A 21911-nucleotide genomic window follows, 5' to 3' on the forward strand; every position below is an offset into this window, starting at 1 on the left:
AGTTTACCTTTTCCGCTCAAAGGTACACTTGTTGAACATGACAACTAAACTGTTCTCCTGAAGGCATTACAACACAGCTCGGACGTGGCGCAGGTGCTCCTCCGGGGACCTGGAGAAGATCAGGATGTCGTCTACGTAGCAGACGCAGAAAGGTAGGTCCCCCAAGATGGTGTTCATTAGGCATTGGAATGTGGCCCCAGCGTTCCTGAGGCCAAAGGTGGAGTAGGAGAAGGTATAAGTTCCAAATGACGTGATGATGGCTGTCTCTGGGACGTCATCGGGGTGCACTGGTACCTGAAGATAAGACTAGAGCAAATCTATTTTTGTGAATATCTTGGCCCTGTGCAGGGCGCCTGTTAGGTTCTGCATGTTCGGCAGGGGATAGTGGTTTGGTGTTATTAGGTTCAGCTGACAATAGTCCCCACAGGGCCTCCAGGAACCGTCTGGTTTCCTTACCATGTGGAGGGGGGAAAGCCCACGGACTCAATGCCTTCCTGCAGATACCCATCCATTCCATCCTGGTGAAGGCTCGTTTAGCATCTTGGAGTTTCTTGGGTGGCAGGTTGTGGAACTTGGCATGTGTCGGCGGGCCTGTAGTGGTGATATGGTGATGGATGCCGTGCTTGGCCTGGGCCCTAGGCAACTGATGCAGTTCTGGCTTGAAGACGTCTGGGAACTCATGGAGGAGGATGCTGTATTTGTTCAAAGAGATGGAGCATACGGCGGGCATTCCCAGTCCAGTGGAGAGCGGTCGAGAGCAGCAGGTTCCAGCATCCAGCAGGCATTTTTGGCTGACATCTACTAGTAGTCCGTGATGTGCAAGGAAATCGGCGCCCAGGAGAGGAAACTTGACATCCGCGATGACGAAGGGCCAGTCATATTTATGGCCTAGGATGGATATTCTGCCGGTCAGAGTTCCATAATAGCGGATGGGGCTTCCATTTGCGGCCACTAGTGTGGTTGCGGCGCCGGACGTGTGGTCGCGGTCCTCCCTCAACGGCGGAAATACTGACTGCATAGCCCTGGTGTCTACCAGCATCCGTCTTCCTGATATGGCATCATGGATGAAGAATCCCACTGACTGGGGTTCCTTAAGGTTTGCGGCCACTGCTGTTATTTGTGGTCCCTTTCTCAGTTTTTGTAAAAGAACAAGGGGCTCTGCAATTTCTGGCGGCTCTTCCAAACCTCCGGTGGAAGTAACACCAGGCTGGATTTTTCCACATCTTCTGCTGTTGCGGCGGCGCCTTCTTCCTGTATTCCGCATTCGTGTCCTATACTTCGACTTCTTTTGTTACCAGGTTGCATGCTGCAGGTGTTGCGGTGTGTTTGGAGGCCTTGGTGGCCTCGTGGAGCTTGTTTGTAACGTTTACCAATTTGCCCATTGAGAGGGCATCCGCATCTGTTATTTGCGCCATCACCTCCTGTGGAAGGCGCCGCAAGAATATTTTCCATGACAAGCTGATTTCCCTCCTCCATCTGCCCAAGTCGACGCCCGACAGCAGCATGAGACCTCGTAGTTCGTCCCAGGTGTCCTCGGGCGATGCGTCCCCTAGGGGCTGGGTAATCAGGTTGTGGGCGTGTTGCGCTCTCTCTGGGGCAGCGTTGTGATGGTGACGTCCACCTTGGTCTCCTTGTCTGTGATTTGCTCTACTCGGAAATGGATGTCTGCCCACAAAAACCAGGCTGTGGTGTTTGTCAACAGAACGGAATATTTACGCCTGGTTTTATTGCTGCCCGTGAAGGCGAGAGGGACGAGGATCTGTGCATCCTCGAACAACTTTCTACCTCCTTTGCCTTACACCAAAACCTGAAATAAGCGCCGTATTTAGTCCGTTAATGGTGTTGGGGCGCTTGTCAGAAGTCAAAATTATACGGCGTATGGTTCTGTTAATGACTTCTGAATACGGTCAACGTGAACTGTAAATGGCAGGGCCAAACCATTCGAAAAAGCTAGAACGTACCTGAAGGAGGTATGCCGCAATTATACCATTTGTGGCTTGGGTGTTCTCCGAGGACGGAGCTTTCAGCGGCCTAGACTTTTGTCGCCGTGTGGTTCCGTTAAAGACTCTCTGAAGGTAAAGCAGCCGTAGTGAGTCCGTTAATGGAGAAGCCAAAACCGCTGTGTTTACCATCACTCCTCATGTCACCAGTTGTGAGGTCAAAGGGACAGAACTGGGTACTGACTGATTTATTTACCTGGGCACAGGTATACATAGCAGCATGCGGACGGAAACGGAGTGCCCGACCTCCATTGCCGTGACCTGCACACTGAGTGAGAGCAATTTGTGTTTGTTAACAGGCAAACAAATAGCAATATTGAAACATAATATACATACAGTGATAAAACATATCGGCAAAAAGGTCAGAAAATTCTACTTATGAATATGTACATAAGATTCTTGCTGTGTTGATAAATGCGATACATAGTTGTGATTGATGAGAAATGAAGAGACATCTGGCGTTTTTACACACTCGATAAGGAGACGATTAGATAATTTGAATAGAAAGTTCAGTAAAAGAAATAAAACATTGGCGATATTAGAAGGAACTTTACAAAAAGTGACTATATTATTAGCAGAAATTGATACATTAAAACTTTATACAACAAAATATCTACAAAATTTAAAAAAGAAGTAATTCAAGGAAGAATCATTTCATGGAGTAAATATTAATCAGATCTCTCTAATAATACTCCCATACAAAAAATATGGGAAAAATTCAGGAAAATAAATGGTACCTATGTTAAACCACCTAGACATGCCATATTAAAAGATGGGAAAAGAACACTTAATCCAAAAGAAATAACATAATAAGAGAAAATTTAGCAAATGTAAGTAGTGATAAAAATTTAGATGAACACTGGCGTACAAAGAAAAATAGAATAGAATTAATAACAAATTTCGAAACAAAGAAGATATATATTATAAAAGAAAATTTAATATGTCAGAGTCGGAACATGCTCTCTCGAACAGCAATAAATCTGCTCCTGGAGGTGACAGTATTTGTTTTGAGATGATCTACCACTTATCACATTTGGCAAAGTCATACTTTAATATTAGAGTTTTATAATCATTTGTGGCTTCGAAATTTATTTCCAGATGAATGGCGTAAAGCTATAATAATTCTTATCCCAAACCTGGAAAGGATCTGAGTAATGTAAATAAATACAGACCAATTTCTCTAACAAGCTGCTTATGCAGATTGCAAGAGAAAATGGTAAATGCTCGACTAACATGGCACATTCGAGAAAATAACATTTTGACTCCCACTCAGTTCGGGTCATAGTGTAACAGATCTACATTAGATTCCCTCTGTAACTTAGAAGACCATATACGTAGAGGTTTTGAACGAAAACAAATTACTATAGATGTCTTTTTTGACATTGAAAAAGCATACAATACTACATAGAGGTATGCTATATTAAAAACTTCACAAAACAACAACATCCGTGGACATTTACCTAGGTTTATACAAAACCTTTTGACAAATCACAGTTTTTAGGTGAGAATTGATGATTTTCTGTCTAGAATATTTCCACTTGAAAATGGTGTTTCAGAGGGAAGTGTCCTTGGTGACACTGTTTACTTTAGCAATTAATGAAATTGGTAATATTCTACCTATTGACTTTAAAAGTAACTTGTATATGGATGATTTTGCCATATATTATTCAGCTTTTGAATAAAACATGCAGAATGAATCATTAATAAAAGCATGGTAAAAATAGATGAATGGGCCTCATCTGTAGGCTTTAAATTTTCCATAGATAAAACTCATGTTTTATAAAAATAAAAATGGAAAAAAGGTAAGGAAATAGATTTAAAAATCAGAAACCACAGTATTCCAATTGGCCAAACAGCAACATTTTTGGGATTAGTATTTGGTACTCACTTGAACTGGAAAGCCCACATATGTAAAATCTAAATGTAAAAGAGCATTAAATGTAATTAGAAGACTATCGAATGCTGCTTGGGGAGCCGATAGACATACCCTTACTGTACTGTATAAAGCAACAGTTCTGTCCATCATTGATTATGGATGTGAAGTATTTGGCTCAGCATCAGACGCAGCGCTGAAAATGGACCCTATTCACAATGAAGGCCTTAGAATATGCTCAGGAGCCTTTAGATCATCACCAAAATCATCGTTACAAGTTGAATGCGGTAAACTGCCTCTGTCTTTCCATAGAGAGCTAGTAACAATGAAAAGTGCTGTAAGAATTCAGACAAGTGATTCTCCAACAAAAAAATTATTCGAATTAAGCAATGTATTTATGAATAACCATCCACCACCTTTCCCAGTTAGAGCTAGAAGATTGTTTGAGTTGCTGAATATAAATATACAAGTGCCTTCAATAGTATAATCACCTCCCTGGACAATGAATAAAATGAGAATTTGTGCACATCTGAAGTATTTATTAAAAAGTTACTCATATACACCAGAACACCATAGACAACATACAATAGAGCATATAAGCCGAAAAGGTCCACATTACGCAATATATGTACAGTAGATGGATGTAAATCAGAACACGGAGTGGGATATACTGCAGTGTCCCAAGACAAAACTTATCAGTTCTCTCTATCTAATAATGTCTCAATATTCACAGCATAATTGTGTGGAATTGCATCAGGTATAAAAATAATTAAAGAAAACGTCATTCAATAATTTTGTGGTTTTTAGTGACTTGAGAAGCACTTTAGAATCTATTCAGAGTTACAAATAAAAGAATAGTATTGTACAACAAATTAAATTATTTCTCCATAACTAATATAGTAATGGAAAAAATGTAGAAATATGTTGGATCCCTGCCCATGTACAGATCAAAGGAAATGAAGAGGCAGACAAAGCAGCCAAAGAAGCATCCTACATGACAGTCAAAGCAGCCAAAGAAGCAACCCACATGACAAGATCAAATGTGAATATCCCTGTTACTAATTATGTAACACACAAAGTGGGTATCATAAGTAAATGGCAATACAGATGGAATGAAGAACCTGAAAGAAATAAATTGAAACAAAACCTAATGTTAAATGGAGTTCATCATATGGGGAGAGAGACACATGCACAAGTAATTCTAACGTCTCAGAATAGGCCATGCTCGTCTGACACATGGACACTTAATGAGCAGCTCACGTGGCCCGGCTTCCGAGTGCTCAGATAATAATGGTCAGACATGTGTTATGAGGGTGTCCAAAGTATGACCAACAGCGACTGTTAACTTTTGGGAATAAATCACTGAATGAAATTTTGTCAATCTTTTACATTTTCAGTTCTAATTTTAGTGTTCATGAGGACCTGTGATTTAGTTAATAAAATATAAAAATAATTAAGTAATAAAAGCACAAAAACCCTTATAGCATTTGTTGAATTAAAAAAAAAAGCAAAATTTTAAAATATGTAACTTATATTCTGAATTTTAATATACCTTTTTAGTATGTATGTAAGGAAGCATGAGTAAATGTATTTATTGTAGGTATGTGTTCCAGTATGAGAGCATGTGCCTATGTGCAAGTTTTAATTTCATTTTAATTTGTTCATCATCATACTGAATGACCTATTGGGTCCTAGTGCTTGGCCTCAGGCCTAGACCTAGTATTTTAATCTAATCCATCAGGCCAGCCCTATGAAAGCTGGAAAGTACTTTAATAATGTATAATGATGATAATCTCCCATTCCCACCTCTTCAGTTGTACCACCTGATCCTTAACCCAGCTCTCTTGCTCCTGACCCCAATGCCATTACCAGTATGGAGTCTAAATTCGATTGTAAGTTCGGTTACTAGTAAACACAGTGGCTCAGTTAGGGGCTTCAGTGCGTTCCTTAATGGAACATAAATTTAGTGATAAAAGTGAAGTGTTAGTAGAGGAGCAGGCTATCCGTCCTGCTGATTCTCCTAGGCGAAGGTCCCTGGCATACTCCCCCAAACCTGGGAGAAGCCATACCAGAGGTCCAAGGGAGGGCGGTGGAGTCTGCCCACAGGTAGTTGGCCCCTCAGTCGCACCTGTTGTAAAGTCCCAGGTGGCAACAATGCATGACAGCCATTGGAAAGGCATCTTTTTGGAGGCTCACCATCTTTCTTCTAGTTCAGAGGCTTCCAGTCCTGAACAGAGGTGCCAATGGCGCTTCAGTGACGTGTCAAGACCACTGAAAAGGTTTGTGGCAGATGTGTCACGCTTGCCTCCGGTGCCATTCAAGAAGGTGAAGGAGTCTCACCTGTCTCGCAGTTTTTGGGATAGCCTGGAGCGCTTTTCCATGGATCCTCCTTCTGACGTTCAACATCAGCCCCAGCACTGCGCCAGTTAGCGAAGGAGAAATCAGAGCACTTGTCTCGTGAACCTTCTCCTGATGTTTCTAGACGTAAGCGTCTAATTGCGCCAGTTGGCACAGCAGAGTGTTTTTCTCCTGCTCCTTCTCCTGACTCTTCAAGGTGCAAGTGCCCAGTGGCGCCAATTGGTGCAGCAGATCCCGAGCGCCAGTCGGCTTCTGAGCTTCCAGTAACTCCTGCGCACCCAGTAGCTCCCACTGGCACCGGAGCTTCCTTTGTTGCCTGAGTGTTCTTTGGTGCCCGAGTATTCTTTGGTGCCCGAGTATTCTTTGGTGCCCGAGTGTTCTTTGGTGCCAAAGTAGTCAGTGGGTGTCAAGCGCTCAGTGTCTCTTGAGCGATCAGTGACTGCCGAGCAGCCACAAGCTTCCAAGTGCTCATTAGCGCCCACTCGCTTGGAGAATCTTCACAGTGTAGTGTCCGATTATCCTGACTTCTTCGAAGTGCCTGGCGCCAGGCCATTCAGTAACAGCGCCTCCTCTTCTGCAGCAGGCTTTGATGTCTTGGTGTTGAGATCTGTCTCTTGCTCCTATTCAGCAGCGTTTAGATAATATTTTAGGATTTTTAAAGAGACCTTCCTCATCTGTGAAACCTGCTAAAGATATGTCATTATCTCTGGTCTCTTCATTTGAGGAAGATTTGGATAAGGAGCCAGAAGATGATTCCCCTGATTCTGCTTATGCTGCATTGTTGCGGTTTCTCCTATGCAACTTTCCCACCTTTTTCTCTCTGGTTGCTCCGTCTTCGCCTGCATCAGGCTTTCAGATGAGTGGTCTTCCGAGTGAATTTTCTAAGTTACATAAGATGTTGCTATCCACCTCTGCAAGGAAAGCACTGAGCGAAGTTGAGACTTGGCTTTTGGACAAAAAAGAGAAAGGGAAGGCTTGTTTCAATTACTCCCCCCTACAAGGCTGTAGAACAAAAGGTATGTGTTATGCCACCGGAAAAGCTCCTTCCTTGGGGGTCCCTGCCTCCTCCCAGGGGACTTCTCTGGTCTGATTGACTTTTTCTGCAGGTCAGCCTTTTCAGCAGCCAAGATAATGTTCTCCGCTGCTGAACTCCACCATTTGCTGAAGAACATGTTTAAGATTTTTGAAGTGGTCTGTTTTTTAGACTGGACAGTGGGCTCTCTAGCTCTTAAGATTCGGGAACACCCTACGGCACCGTTGGATTTATCTTCAGATCTTCCTGGAGTCCTCTCCTGTGCGGATAAGGCAATTAGAGACAGTTCTCATGAATTGGCCTCTCTCTATGTCATGGGAATTTTAAAGAAGAGGGACCTTTGCTGCTCTTACACCTCAAAGGGAGTCACCACAGCTCAAAAATCCATCCTTCTCTTCTCCCCTCTGGTATGTGAGTTTTTGTTCCCGCATCCAGTGGTGAATAATAGATTGCAGCCCTAAAGTTCAACTTTTTAAAAAGAACTCATTGACAAAGATCTTTTGGTACATTCCTCAAGGTGCCCTAAGAAACAAGACTTCCACCATTTAGCTCCAAGACATCCTCTCCATCTGCAGCCCTTTAATTCCATGGAAAAGTAAAGAAGCTCAACCAAGAGGTTTTCATGACGTGTGTTTCACCCGAAAGTAATCGGTTGATCAAGAAATCTTCATCCAAGTCTTCGGCCAAGAAAGGAACCAAGTGTCCTCTGTGCCCCTGTAGGTGCCAGGCTCCTTCTCTTTTGGGAGATTTGGAAGGAGAAAAGGCTAGAACAATGGGTAGTGGAAGTTCTCAGGTTTGGCTATGTAATCCCATTCACAGATCGACCTCCCTTAGTCAGGAAGCCTATCAGCTTGGCTGCCTACTCCGTGAAAAACTCAAATGAGTTTTCAGCTCTTATTGGAGAGCTGATGAACATGCCTCCAATGGAAATGTAGGGCAAAGAGGTAAACTGTCACAGATCCAAGCTCAGAGGGGTTCTACAATCAGCTGTTTGTAGTCCCCAAGACTACAGGAGGATGGCGTCCGACCAGCCTGTAAGTGCACTGAACGACTTTGTTCTCAAGAAAAAATTTCGTACAGAGACAGGTCACTCCATTCTTGTTGCTATTCGTTAGGGAGACTGGATGTTCCCAATAGATATGCGAGATGTGTACTTCATCTCCATACACCCGGATTCAAGGAAGTACCTAAGATTTGTATTTCAGGACCAAATCTTCTAATTTTGAGCTGTGTTTTGGATTAACAACAGCCCCTCAAGTTTTTACATGGGTTCTGGCCTCCCTGGCACCTTGGCTTCATCTCGTGGGATAAACAACTCTCTTCACTTAGACGATAAGCTCTTTCGCACGGAGGACCTTTGGAAAACTTCTGTTAACCCAGGATTTAGGATTGTTGATCAATCATCAGAAGTCTCAACTGGTTCCTTCACAGGAAATAGTTTATTTGGGGTTGACTCTGAACTCTCTTCTTTTTCGGGCTTATCCAGCCTCAAAGAGAGTATTGTCCTGTCTACGTACGACAGACAAGTTTCTCTCCCTTCAGAGCTGCTCGGCCAACAAATGGATGAGTCTCCTTGGGACGTTAGCCTCAATAGAACAGTTTGTTTCACTGGGGAGGCTTCATATGAGAGTACTTCAGTTCTTCCTCAGAGCCAGCTGGGACAGGAAAAGGCACCCAGACTCTCTTGTGTTTCCAGTGACCCAGAACATCAAGAAAAACCTGCTTTAGGGAGGTTTTCAGTGTTGCCTCAGCCACCAGCTGCATTCTTTCTAGATTTTTATCAATTCTCTTCTTACATCAATTCTCTTTGGTCTCTTGTCACATAACTTTTTTTAAAAAGCTGCATTCTTTCTTGATTTTTATCAATTCTCTTCTTACATCAATTCTCTTTGGTCTCTTGTCACATAACTTTTTAAAAAATTTATCTCATTAACTTTCATTCCCCATTCATGAACAAATCCTTCAGGTAAAGACAATTAGATTCTAGAGATGTCACTTAGCCTGGTTAAACAACTTTATATACATGCTAATAATCCTTTGAGCATAGTTTATGCTTTGCATCTAATATGTTTAAGATTTGACTTTTATTAAAGATGATGGTGATTAAAGTAATTGCTTTATGATTTCAGCTATCAAGTAATTAGTACCCCTACTGACATTTTCATGGTAATGGAGTATGCATCCGGAGGTGAATTGTTTGATTACATTAAAGAGAAAGGGAAGGTGAGTTTTAGAATAGTGATGACTAGTTATAACTTGCTCATTAATTTGCAGGGGAATGGCTTATTTTTATGAAGGAAATGTGAAAAAGCCAAAAGTTAAGAATTTTTAAAAACTAGGTATGGCATATGGCAATGTGGATATGAAATATACCAAATTTTATAAAAGTAACTTACCAAGTAACTACTTAGCTAATGGGTATGCTTGCACATCATCGTAAATTCAAAATTCGTGGCAGTGCATCGGTTACAAAGTTGGGGGTGACAGGCCCCGCCTGCTGTAATGGGAGTGAGGGAGCGACAGAAACCAGCTGTTCATTCTATTTTATGCCTCGCTTTCAACAACATTCTCTGAGCTCCTGCTTTCATGATCTGCCTGTTGTTTCTTAGCTTGCTTGAAGTCTATGAAGTATTCACTTTAGTTTTAAAACTGTGGCTTTTGTCGGTTTGTATTTGCATTAGCTTAATTTCTTATTAGTTTAGCCATGTTAGATTCTAATGCTTCCAGCCATTATTTCTTTAGCAAGGGCTGTAAGACTAGATTACTTAAGAGTTGCTATGATGCACATCATGTGCACTAAGTGTAGGGGGCAGGTGTGTTCTAGGGAGAGTATGTGTTCTGAATGCAAGGATTGGGATGACTGTAGTTAGAAGAGGTTTGAATCCCATCTTATTAAACTTGAGAAAGATAGGCTTAGGAAGGCGGCCGCTCGTGCCATAAGTATGGCCTCTGTGAGTAAAGATTCTTCCCCTAAGCCAAAGCAAGACTCCGGTCTTGCTCTTCCCTCCACCCCAGGACATACTCTTTCTCCCATCCTCAGTCCTCCCTCTCTTCCTCCACCCACTCCCATGCCTAGCCCTCATGCTTCAGACCCTGATTCCATTGCCAGCCTAGAATCTAGAATCGAATCTAAATTCGATAAGAAAAGTTTGGTGGTGAATTCAGTTTCAGAGATCGGGGTATCCCTACGTCCTGATGGACAAAGTGTTCAACGACAAATTGTCTTGTGACAAAATGCCAAGTGATGTGTTAGTGGAGGAGGAGAAGAGATACCGGAGGTCCAAGGGAGCTGGTGGGGTTTGCCCACGGGTTACTGGCCCCTCTCTGTCGAACCTGCTGTTAGTTCCCAGGCTTTGACCAATGACTGCTGGTGGAAAGGCATGTCACTGGACGTGCACCAGCTGTCTTCAAGCTCGAATTCAGATTTCGACCGCGGGCATTGTAGACGCTTCCTGAATTCATCCCGGCCATTGAAAAGGGCGCCGAGATGACTCGCTCCTTAGAAGATATCTGCCGATCAAGCATTGCAGGGACACCTTGGATTTTCTGCTCCCATCTTGCAGCTACGGGGTTGATCCCGCAGTGTTCGCTTCTTGTCAACTTCCGGCATACCCTTGGGATTCTCCACTGTTGTACTTGCTTAAGGATTCTAAACGTCAGAAGCATTGGTCTCAGTGCCTGTTGTCTGAGCGTCTGGCTTATCTCGAGGCACCTGCTCCCGAGAGTCCAGTTCCGACTCCCGTGCTCCCAGCTTCTGCTCCCGTGCGCCCAGCTCTGGCTCCTGCGCTCCTAGCTACCGCTCCCGCTCACCCAGCACTGGTTCCCACTTGCCAGGCACCGGCTCCTGTTTGCCCAGCTGCGGACTCTCAGCATGCGGCGCCATCATCAAGACATCCTCTAGGACGACAATTCCCCGCCCTGGAATTGGACGTACCCTCTCTAGCCATTAAAGGACCAATTATCCGAGGTCTTGAGCTTTATTCAGAAAGCTCCCACTACAACGAAGCCTGCTCAAGATCTATCTCTTTCTCCAGTCCCTTCGGATGAAGAGGATGCAGAACAAGATGCTTCTCCACCCACGTCTTAGGTGCCTCTTCTTCGTTTCCTTCTCACGAGCTATCCTGCCTTCTTTACTCCAGTTACTCCTTCTCCTGCCTTTACCTTCCTTATGTCAAGTGTTCTGGTTGAGTATGCTTGTCTTCCCAAGATGGTACTTTCGTCTTCCTTTAGGAAAGCCGTGAAGGAGATTGGCAACTCATGTTGAAGAGAGAGCAAGGCGAAGCAACGTTTGCCCAACCCTCCCTTGCATCTGATCAAGAGGAAATATCAGCCGTACGTAACCGGGGAAGCTCCCTCCCTAGGGGTTGCTGCCTCCCCCCAAGGGACTTCTCCAGACTTACTGACTTGTCTCGTTGGTCAGCCTTTGCCTCTGTAAAAGTCTTTTTCTCGTCGTCGGAGCTTGGTCATCTAGTCAAAAACCTCTTCAAGGTTTTTTAAGTACAGGCAGTCCCTGGTTATTGGCGGGGATTCCATTCCCGACAGCATGACGATAACTGAAAATCTGTGATAATAGTGCCGATCCCTGGTAGTCGGCGCTGATAACTGGGGATCGGAGCTGATAACCAGCGATCGGCGCCTCTGATAATTGGGGATCAGAGCCGATGACTGGGAGATCAGTGCCAATAACCTGGGATTGGTGCCGATAACTGGAGATCGGTGCAGAAAATCCGGTCGTCGTCGTCACTAGACAAGCGCTGTAAAACCAGACCGCCGATAACTGGGGACTGCCTGTACTTAGTTTTTTGGACTGGATGGTGGGAACTCTTGTTAAGAAGATCGAGAATTTGAGGGGAATAGATGATCTCTTCTCAGCAGACCTGTTTGGCGCTCTTTCTTGCGCTGATAAAGTCAAAAGAGATGTCTCTTCCGAACTCGCGTCTCTCTTCACCTTTGGAGTCACATCTCAGAGATTCACCTTACTGTTTTCGCCACTGGACTCAGTGCATCTGTTTCCGCAGTCGATGGTTGAGCAGATCACATCACATCTGCAGTAGTAGTCCATACAGGATCTGCTGGCACAGTTGTTCTTCGTCTGCTCCCTTCGTCTTGAAGTTCATCTGTCCGGTTCAACAACATTCCTTTTGGGGGAATAGACCCAGATCTCAAGCAAGACCTCGCGCCAATCTGCGTTTTCAACACAGGCCCTCCAAGAAGAACTCCTCCTCTAAACTTCCTCCCAAGAAGTGAGCCAGAAGTCCTTTGTGCCCCAGTAGGAGCCAGACTTCTCTTGTTCTGGGAGAAGTGGGATCTCGGGAGCAAAACCATGGATCGTCAGAGTATTAAAGGAGGGCTACTGCATCCCATTTTTGGAGAACCCTCCTTTAGTATCCTCTCCCATCGCCTTGACAGCCTGCTCAAAAGGCTCAGTGAGACATTCGGCCCTTTCTAAGGAAGTATCCTCTCTCATTCTGAAGAGAGTGAGGGCTACTGCATCCCATTTTTGGAGAACCCTCCTTTAGTATCCTCTCCCATTGCCTTGATGGCCTACTCAAAAGGCTCAGAGACACATTCGGCCCTTTCGAAGGAAGTATCCTCTCTCCTTCTGAAGAGAGCCATCAAGAAGTGGAAGACGTTCACTCTCAGGGCTTCTACAATTGTCTGTTTGTAGTTCCCAAAGCGTCAGGAGGCTGGAGACCGGTCCTGGACATAAGTCCCCTCAATCGCTTCGTAATAACAACAAAGTTCAGGATGGAGACGAGCCAGTCAGTCATGGATTCCATTCACCCAGGCGACTGGGCGATCACACTTGATATGCAAGATGCTGCATATCTTCATATTCCCATTCATCCAATTTCCAGGAGGTGTACCTAAGGTTCATCTTCCAAAAATCTACCAGTTTCGGTACCTCTGCTTAGGCCTTTCCACGACACCTCAAGTATTCTCTTGAGTTCTCTCTCCTCTCGCCAAGTGGCTCCATCGCATTGGCATAAACATCAGCCTTTACCTGGACGACTGGCTTTCTCAATCACCCTTGAAGGAAAAGTGCATGAAGAACCTTCAGAGAACGCTATGGCTTTTTCAAGAATTGGGAATTCTTCTAAATCTCCAGAAATCCCAGTTGGTTCTGACTCAGGAGATTGTTTACAGGCAGTCCCTGGTTAATGGCGTGGTCGGTTAATGGAGATCCGGTTTTACGGCGCTTGTCTAGCGACGAAAATCGACAATTTTTGGCGCCGAAAATCCCCTATTTCTGCTTATCGGCGCTGATACTTACCTAACAGAGGCACTGATAACCAAAAATCGCCGCTTTTTTAAGCCCAAAATGCCAAAGCGCTAAATCGCGGTTTTGGTTAGTGGTGATTTTCAGTTATCATCACACCCCCAGAACGGAACCCCCACAGGCAACTGAGGACTGCCTGTATTTGGGGATGATTCTCAGCTCTCAGACTTTCAGGCTTTTCCATTCCCCAAGAGAATCTCAAACTGCCTACAGACAGTTCGCAAGTTCCTTTCCCTTTTTATTTAGTTTTTTAATCGATGGATGAGCCTTCTAGGGACTCTGTCTTCCATCGAGACCTTTGTCACATGGGGCAGGCTATACACGAGAGTTCTTCAATTCTTTCTCAAAGCCAACTGGGACAGGAAAACTCAGCCAGACTCGGTAGTTTTTCCCGTCACTCAGGAGATAAAGTTGGATCTTCAGTGGTGCCTCCTTGAAGGAAGATTTTTGCAGGGGAGATTCCTTCTCCCTCCGAGCCCCGATCTAGACTTCTACTTGGACGCTTTGGATCTGGGCTGGGGAGCTCTTCTAGGGGATCGAGAAGTCTCTGGGACGTGGTGCCCAGAGGGGACTTCCCTTCGTATCAGTGTGAAAGAGCTGAAGGCCATTCTTCTAGACCTACTATATTTCTCTTTGTTGATCCGCAACAAGACAGTGGTTGTTCATGCTGACAACACGCGGCACTGTTGTATATTGAGGAACGGGGGCACTGTTCCTTCTCCCTCTGCCAGACTGCAAAGCACCTTCTTTGGGCGCACCAGAATCAAGTAACGCTAGTCACTCCCTTCATCCAGGGGAAATTAAACATCCTAGCGGACAAGCTGAGCCGTTGCAAGCAGGTCCTTCCTACCGAATGGACCCTGGACCACAGGATTTGTGTTGACCTTTGGAGATTGTAGGGCACATGCTCCATAGACTTGTTTGCCACCTCAAGAAACAATTGTCTTCCTCTCTTCTGCTCTCCAGACCCCGGATCCCCTGGCTTGGGTGATGGATGCCATGCTTCTAGATTGGTCAGGTCTGGACCTCTATGCCTTCCCTCCCTTCAGCTTGGTCAGGGAAGCACTCAAGAAATTTGTGTCTCACCATAACTTCTCGTTGACACTCGTGGCGCTGTTCTGGCCCATGAAGGAATGGTTCTCGGACCTTCTTTGTCTTTTGGTAGACTTCCCGAGGCTGCTTCCCCAAAAACCATGGCTACTCAGACGCCACACTTCAGGAAGTACCACCAAGGGTTATCCACTCTTGCTCTGACAGGCTTCAGACTCTCAAGAAATTCTTCAGAGCAAAAGGTTTTCCAAGAGCAGCTGCTGAAGCTATTGCGAAGTCCAGACGACAGTCTACTTGCAATGTCTACCAGTTGAAGTGGACAATGTTCCACCAATGGTGCCTCAGACATCACATCTCGTCTTCTGAGATGTCTTTAGTACAGGTTGTGGGTGTTCTCCTATACCTGAAGACTTCTAAGAGTCTCTCTTCATTCACCATTAAAGGATACTGAGCAATGCACAGAAGTAGTCTGATTTAGTGTCTTGGAACTTGGATGTTGTTCTTAAGTGGCTTTCGGGCCTCTCAGTTCCGCCTCTCCCAAGAATCTTTTGCAGAAGACCCTCTTTCTAGTAGCCCTGGCTAAGGTTAAACGCGTAAGTGAGCTACATGCGATCGACAAGAGGATTGGCTTCTCCCAAGGGGATGTAATTTGCTCTTTCACTTTGGGCTTCTTGGCTAAGAATGAGAATCCTTCTAAGCCTTGGCCTTGCTCTTTCCATATCCGGAACTTATTGGATGTTCTGGGCCTGGATGAAGAAGAGAGGGTTCTTTGCCCAGTCAGATCACTGAGGTTCTGTCTGCATAGGACTGAGAAGATTAGAGGCCCCTCCAGCAGCCTATGGTGTTCTATCAAGAATCCTTCTTGCCCACTTTCTAAGAATGCCTTATCGTTCTTTATTCGAGACCTGATCTCCGAAGCACATTTCTGGATTCAGGAAGACACTTTTCCATTGATCAAAGTCAAAACTCATGAAGTCAGAGCAGTAGCCATCTCTTTCGCCTTCAAACATAATTTACCCCTCTCTAATATTCTTCAGTCGACCTTTTGGAGGTGCAAGTCGATCTTTGTGACTCATTATTTAAAAGTAGAAAAAACAGTATTTGAAAACTGCAGTACCCTCAGACCTTTGGCAATGGCTGGTATGGTACTGGGGGAAGAAGCATAGGAGAAATCCTGTCTCTCTTCTGTCTCTTTGCCTTGATTTAAGGATGTCGTGTTTTTGGGGAGCCTGGGGGTACTTTGTACCTGGAGTGCCCACCAGTTCATTGGATGGGTAGTGGTTTGTTTGTTGTGTCAGGGTTGGTGACAGGTGTTCTCTGGTCTGTTGTTGTGGTTCTGTGCCCAGGGGATGGGCATCTTTTTTCCTGCATTACGTCTTGTCAGCAATCAGGCATATCCCTAGGCATATTCTCCGTTGCAAGACTCCTGCTGATGTAGAGGCACCTCTCAGCTCACCGCTGCGTCACTGCAGGTTAAGATGAGCACCAACCAGAGGCATCATTCATCTGCTGTAGCTATCTTACCAGGTAAGGAAGCAACAAGCACTGCTTCAGTGCTAGCCACCTTTTTGCTAGTTCGTGTTGAATTAGAACAGTCCTTTCATCCCACCCCCTTGCAATGTGGGATTCATCTAAGTAATTACTTGGTAAGTTTCTTATATAAAAATACCTTTTGTAATAAAATTAAGTTTTATATATACTTAACAAGTAATTATTGAATCAGAGCCCTCCCTCCTCCCTGCTGTTTCTTTTGTTCATGGACTTTGCAGCAATAAATAGAATGATGCCACTGGTTTCTGTAGCTCCCGTTGCAGTGGGTGTGGCCTGTCACCCCCCGCTTTGCAACTGATGCGCTGCCGTGAATTTTGAATTTAGGATGCTGTGCAAACATAATCGTTAGCTAAGTAATTACTTGGTATATATAAATCTTGATTTTTTAAAAAATGTAATTTTTGTTTTTGCTTCATAATTATGGGGGATTTTATGCAGTCAGTCTCTAGACTGAAGCATATAATTTGTATTTAGCAAGTACAGTAAGTTGCTTGAAGTAGATTTCTGTAAATTTATTGATCTTAAAAATTGATTTATGGCATCTTTTCTTCATTGATTTTAGACAGACTAAAGGCAACCTCTGTAGCCTTTAAACCTTGATTCAAGTAACCCATGGTTTTGCTGCTACTCCTTTAGAATTCCTTATCACAAAACTTTTTTCAGTTTTATTAATATTCACACTTTTTTCAGTTTTATTAATATTCACACGCAAGTAGCCTTACCTGTCCAAATGACAAAATAAGTGGTTTGTCTTAGTATCAGAAAGCACTGGCTTTTGACAGACTTTGTTTTGGTGATGATAAAAAAATGTTTTATTTTGGAATTAATATTACTTACTGTTGAAGTTAGCTTATATCTTCGTGCCATTGGGTGCCATTGACGTTCAAAATAAAACAAAATAATGCTTGGCTAACCCACTAGGACAGTCTCTGTAATCACCTGTTTCCCACCAAGTGGCATTGGAATGTTTACTGTATGTTCTTGTCAGAATTCTTCATGCTGTGTTCTTGTGCAGATGGTATGAATTGGCGTTAGTACAGGCAGTCCCTGGGTAATGGCTGGTGTTCTGTTCCTGGCTGAGCACTGATAACCAAAAATTGTTTATAACTGGAACATCACAGTAATATAATGGTAATAAATGGTGTTTACTGTGCTGTAAGCACTGTTAAACTGCTTATTGGCGCCAAAAATCTCTTACCGACGCCAATAAACCGCTTACTGAGGCCAATAAACCACTACCAATGCTGATAAACCACCTACCAATGCCGATAAACTGCCTACCGACATATTCATCACCTTGTGACAGTTGTTCCTATTCATAGAAGCAGGTCTTCCTTTTCCACTACTTATTTATCTAGAGTGACTTAGCCTGGTGATAGAATGGCTCACGCTTCCCAGTAATCACTCTTAAAGTGTTGTGCAGATGGCTTCAACTGTCATCATGGTTCTGGGGTGACATCATGCAAGAACTTTGTACCTTCCCCACCCAGCCATCTCTCTCCCAGCCGTCTGGTACTACTACTGGCATTCTGTGACATTGCTGACATTCCATGATATGTCACCTTCTCTGGCGTTTTTTGCCTCACCCTTGTCATCCACAGATTGCTGTTTTCTTCCATCTCAGTTCTTCCTTTAGACTTTAGGGGTTTCAGCCTGATTTGGTTGACTCTCCTTTAGTATTATGGGTTGCATAGCCTGTGTTGGTCCGCTTTCACTTCCGTTTGCTGAAGATGAATCTGTTGACTGGCACTCTTTAGTTTACTCCTGTCTCAGCTCCTTAAAATGAGTAATGAGTTAACAGTGATAATGGTAAAGTGCATTATAATGGAAGTAACGCCTTTGGGAAATGGCTGAACAGTCGAAAGAGAAAGCTACAAAACTGTTTAGTTTTAAATAGTTTTGCACTTAACATGAACAGTTTAGTGTACTCGCAACTACGTTTGTCGAGTGGCCCTTAGGAACCAACCAACCTAGATGATGTACCAGCATGTTGCTGGCTTATTATAAAACAACAGAGGCGATCTCGGAAGTGTATCCTTTAATCCTGGTTCTTTGAGTGCTACTGCATCTATTTTCAGTTTTTGAAGCTGTATAGGACTTAGATGCAATGTCAGTTTTTCATCTTCCACTGTTCAACATGTAAGTTTCAAGTTCTTGAACCAAGAAGCAAAAACTCCTCTAATTGGTAAGGTACTTTTGCGTAATTGTGAGGCAGAAGTACAGTAAACCCCCCATATTCGCAGGGGATGCGTACCACACCCCCTCACAAATAGTTAAAATCTGCGAATACTTAAAACCCTTCTAAAAACACTTAGAACTGCCTATTTTGATAGTTCAAACACAAAAAAAAAAACTAAAAATGCTTATACAGGTATTATCCTCCTTATGATGGGGTTAGGTTCCAAAAAACCCATCTTTTGTTGGAAAAAATGTATCTCGAATATAGCCTAGCCTACACTAGGGTATTCAGTACCATGTACATATACATATATGGTAGCCTAGCCTACACTATAAAGTATACTCTATACATATATGGTATAGTAATTATTAATATCAGCTAATTCTGGAGGTTCATGCAGAGTGACTTATGATAAAAATTAACTTAGCCTACACTATGGTATATTGTATACATATACGGTAGCCTAGCCTACATTATACTGTACAGTACTCTATATTTACATATTATTAATATCATATTATACAAACATCAACATAATGAATATGCGTCTTTCCATGGATCTTTCAAAATTATATGCTTTACTTCACTGTATCCAATAATATTGTATATATTCTTATAATTGCTTTTGTATTATAAATTGCAATCATAGCGATCAGTGTTTTGGTTTGGAAATTGATTACGTGGTAAGTTTATTTCCCCGTATTTAACCCATTTCAGAGTGCTTTTCTTACTTCTGGTTAGCGTAAATGAATCTCTAGATACTTTATTAATATGGGACGAGGTTATTTTTTGGTATACGAAGTGTTTTTAAGTCAAAATATGACTTAAAAACGTCTCGTGAAATTAATTTAGCTATTTTTTCGTTAATAGATGATGTTGGCTGTTTGGGGCCGTGTTTGTTTCGTGTAAAAAAAAATCAATATTCCATGGGCTATTTTCACTTGATTTCATCATAATATGAGCTTTACGTATTTATTGCTTATCAGCATAAAAACTTTTTTAACTAGATGGGATAAAGAGATGGAGGAAAAGAAGTTGGTTTGTTGTAATTTGGTCTCACTCACTGCCTGACTGTACAATGCTGCCTGCACCCATGCGAAGTTTAAAAATATTTTATAAATATTGTCATATTGGGTATTAATTGCTTACCCCATCGCAAAATCGAATTATCGTAAGGCGAATTATCGTAACTCGAGCACTACCCGTTTACTTGAGTATTTTAATAGTTTAAGGAGTGCATTTATCCCTTCGTCTGTTTTCAGCTGCTCTTCTAATAGTCTCTTTTCTTTTATTTTTTTCTTATGTTAGGTGAAGGGGAGCTCCTCACTCTGCTAATACACTCAAGCAAACTGCAAGTAAAAGAAAAGAAAAAAAAATGAAAACTTAATTATATACTCACTAAGTGACATACGAAAATAACATAATATTAAAAACAAAAATTCCGTCGCACAAACCCATTTTCCATACTACCACCACAATGGTAGGGACGCTTTCTCCTGAACCAAATATGATAGTAACCTTGCTTTTTATCTTATCATTAGTAGTTAGGAAATCACACTGCAGGGTGTTGAATTTTGGGAGCATGAAGGTACTCATTGGTGTATAGGAGGGCACCTTCATATATGAAAGTGGTAGTTGTCTTTAGTTTTGGACTGTTGGTTATGGGCTTTTGACTCGGGCACAGGGGTCACTAGTACTCTATAAGATAGCCCTGTCTTCCCTGTAAGAATCCTCTGACAAGTCTCGCTACAAGGACCTTACACCCTGTTTTGGTTCTAGCTTCTGGTGATAGTACTTGCCAGTAACGATCACACAACAGGCAGGAATGTTGAGCTCCCCCATTAAAAAGCTTTCAGATCACTTGGCTGAACATTGTTTCATTGTTTGTGCTAACCCACCATCCGCATTCAGTGTGGTAGTCAGCTGACTTTAACAGTAGGTAAGATTCATTCCAAATAATTAAAATTTTTTTGATAAAATTAATTATTTGGATACTTACCTACTGTTAAGTGGAGATCCACCCAGCCTCCCCACATCTTAGTGGGTGGTCATGAAGATTTCTGACAAGAACGTAAACATTCCAGTGCCACGTGGTGGGAAACAGGAGACAGTCCTAGTGGGTTAGCCAAGTGTTATTTTGTTTTATTTTGAATGCCAATTGCACTTAATGGTGAGAAGATATAAGCTAACTTTAACAGTAGGCAACTATCCAAATAATTATATCATAAATGTTTTAATTTTTTTTCTTACAAACCAGTGGTTTTTAAAAGAACATATTTTTGTCAATTGTTGTTACAGAGGCTTTGTACCATATCAGTTTTATTCATGTAGCGTAATTGATGTAGTGGATTAGGATTTGAATTTTTTTTTTTTTTTAAACGGGCAAAACTGAAGAGGGCAGGAAGTGAACTAATTAAGGCTAAAATTGATGCATATGATGTCCTTTATACATGGGTAAATAAATAAGGATTTTCACATCAAAAACAGGAGGCTGCCTCAAGTGAAATTGTTTTAAGTTTAGGTTTATATAATGAATGTATCACTGTTTTGTTTTACCTAGTGAAGTTTCAAAGGGAAATTACCATTTTGAAGGAATTTAAAGTTTAAACATGATTAAAATGTTGATTTATAGTTTTATTACATTCCAAATGCAAATGAGTTTATGTACACTAATTGTTACGTATTGCATTTCAGTTAAAAGAATCAGAAGCTCGCAGATTTTTCCAACAAATTATATCTGGTGTAGATTACTGCCACCGTCACATGGTTGTACATAGGGATTTAAAACCAGAAAACCTGCTTCTTGACCATAACCTTCATGTCAAAATTGCAGACTTCGGTAAGTTAAACAGTGATTATGAATTTTACTTGTTGTGATATTTTTTATTAATATATTTTTTTGGTAGGTAGAAAGTCTTTTGAAAATATAAGTTTCATATAAGTAATTTACCAAGTAATTACATTGCTATAGTTTCCAACTATAGTGGCAGCTTAAATTTTTAAATTTTTAAATTTGCAGTAGCGCTCCTATTGTTTTCATGTAGGTAAATAGCCCCGCCCACTTTCGGGGAAGAATAGGTACAACACAGCTGAAGAACTCAATTCATTTCTGCTGGTCAACAACTGAACTTCCATTGTTTAAGCAGCATCATTTTGCATTTTGTATAAGCAACTTACCAAGTAAGTATGTAGCTATAATTTTCAACTCGTCTGCAGCTAGTATTTTGAAATTTGCAATAGTGCTATTTTTTGTTTTGGCTAGGCGACTAACCCCTGCCCACTTTCGGGGTAAGAGAGGAACCAGCTCAGCAAAGAGCTCAGTATGTTTCTGCCAGCTGATGGCTATACAACAGTGATTAGCGGCAGCGATTTTTGGATTCTTTTGCTTCTCAGTTGGTTGAATATTGCAACAATTGGCAAAGTACTGTATTCTCATTTATGGTAGCCTTTTCAGCACAATTAGACAGCGTCAGGTTCTTTCCAGACTGAATTTGCTGAATTTTGTCTGTTTATTACTGACCTTAGACAATTTAGGCTTTGTAGACATTTGACTTGTTGGCGATGTTTGATTCTAGTTCTCAGAGTTT

The 21911-nt window shown here is 42.4% G+C and overlaps 1 protein-coding gene across 3 annotated transcripts in view; it reads left to right on the forward strand.

Annotated features, from left to right (window-relative positions):
* AMPKalpha (AMP-activated protein kinase alpha subunit) overlaps positions 1-21911 on the forward strand; it is a 170760-nt gene that overhangs the window by 12096 nt on the left and 136753 nt on the right. For all 3 annotated transcript variants that reach the window (XR_010853811.1, XM_067108014.1, XM_067108015.1), the window contains exons 3-4: positions 9394-9487; positions 21019-21163. Coding sequence is in view for 2 of the 3 variants with exons in the window: in XM_067108014.1 (XP_066964115.1) it covers positions 9394-9487; positions 21019-21163 (239 nt within the window). In the remaining variant the exon portion in view is untranslated. The remainder of the gene's footprint in view (positions 1-9393; positions 9488-21018; positions 21164-21911) is intronic.

This window comes from Macrobrachium rosenbergii, chromosome 8 (genome assembly GCF_040412425.1).
Source record: "Macrobrachium rosenbergii isolate ZJJX-2024 chromosome 8, ASM4041242v1, whole genome shotgun sequence".
In the NCBI taxonomy this organism is placed as follows: Eukaryota; Metazoa; Arthropoda; class Malacostraca; order Decapoda; family Palaemonidae; genus Macrobrachium; species Macrobrachium rosenbergii.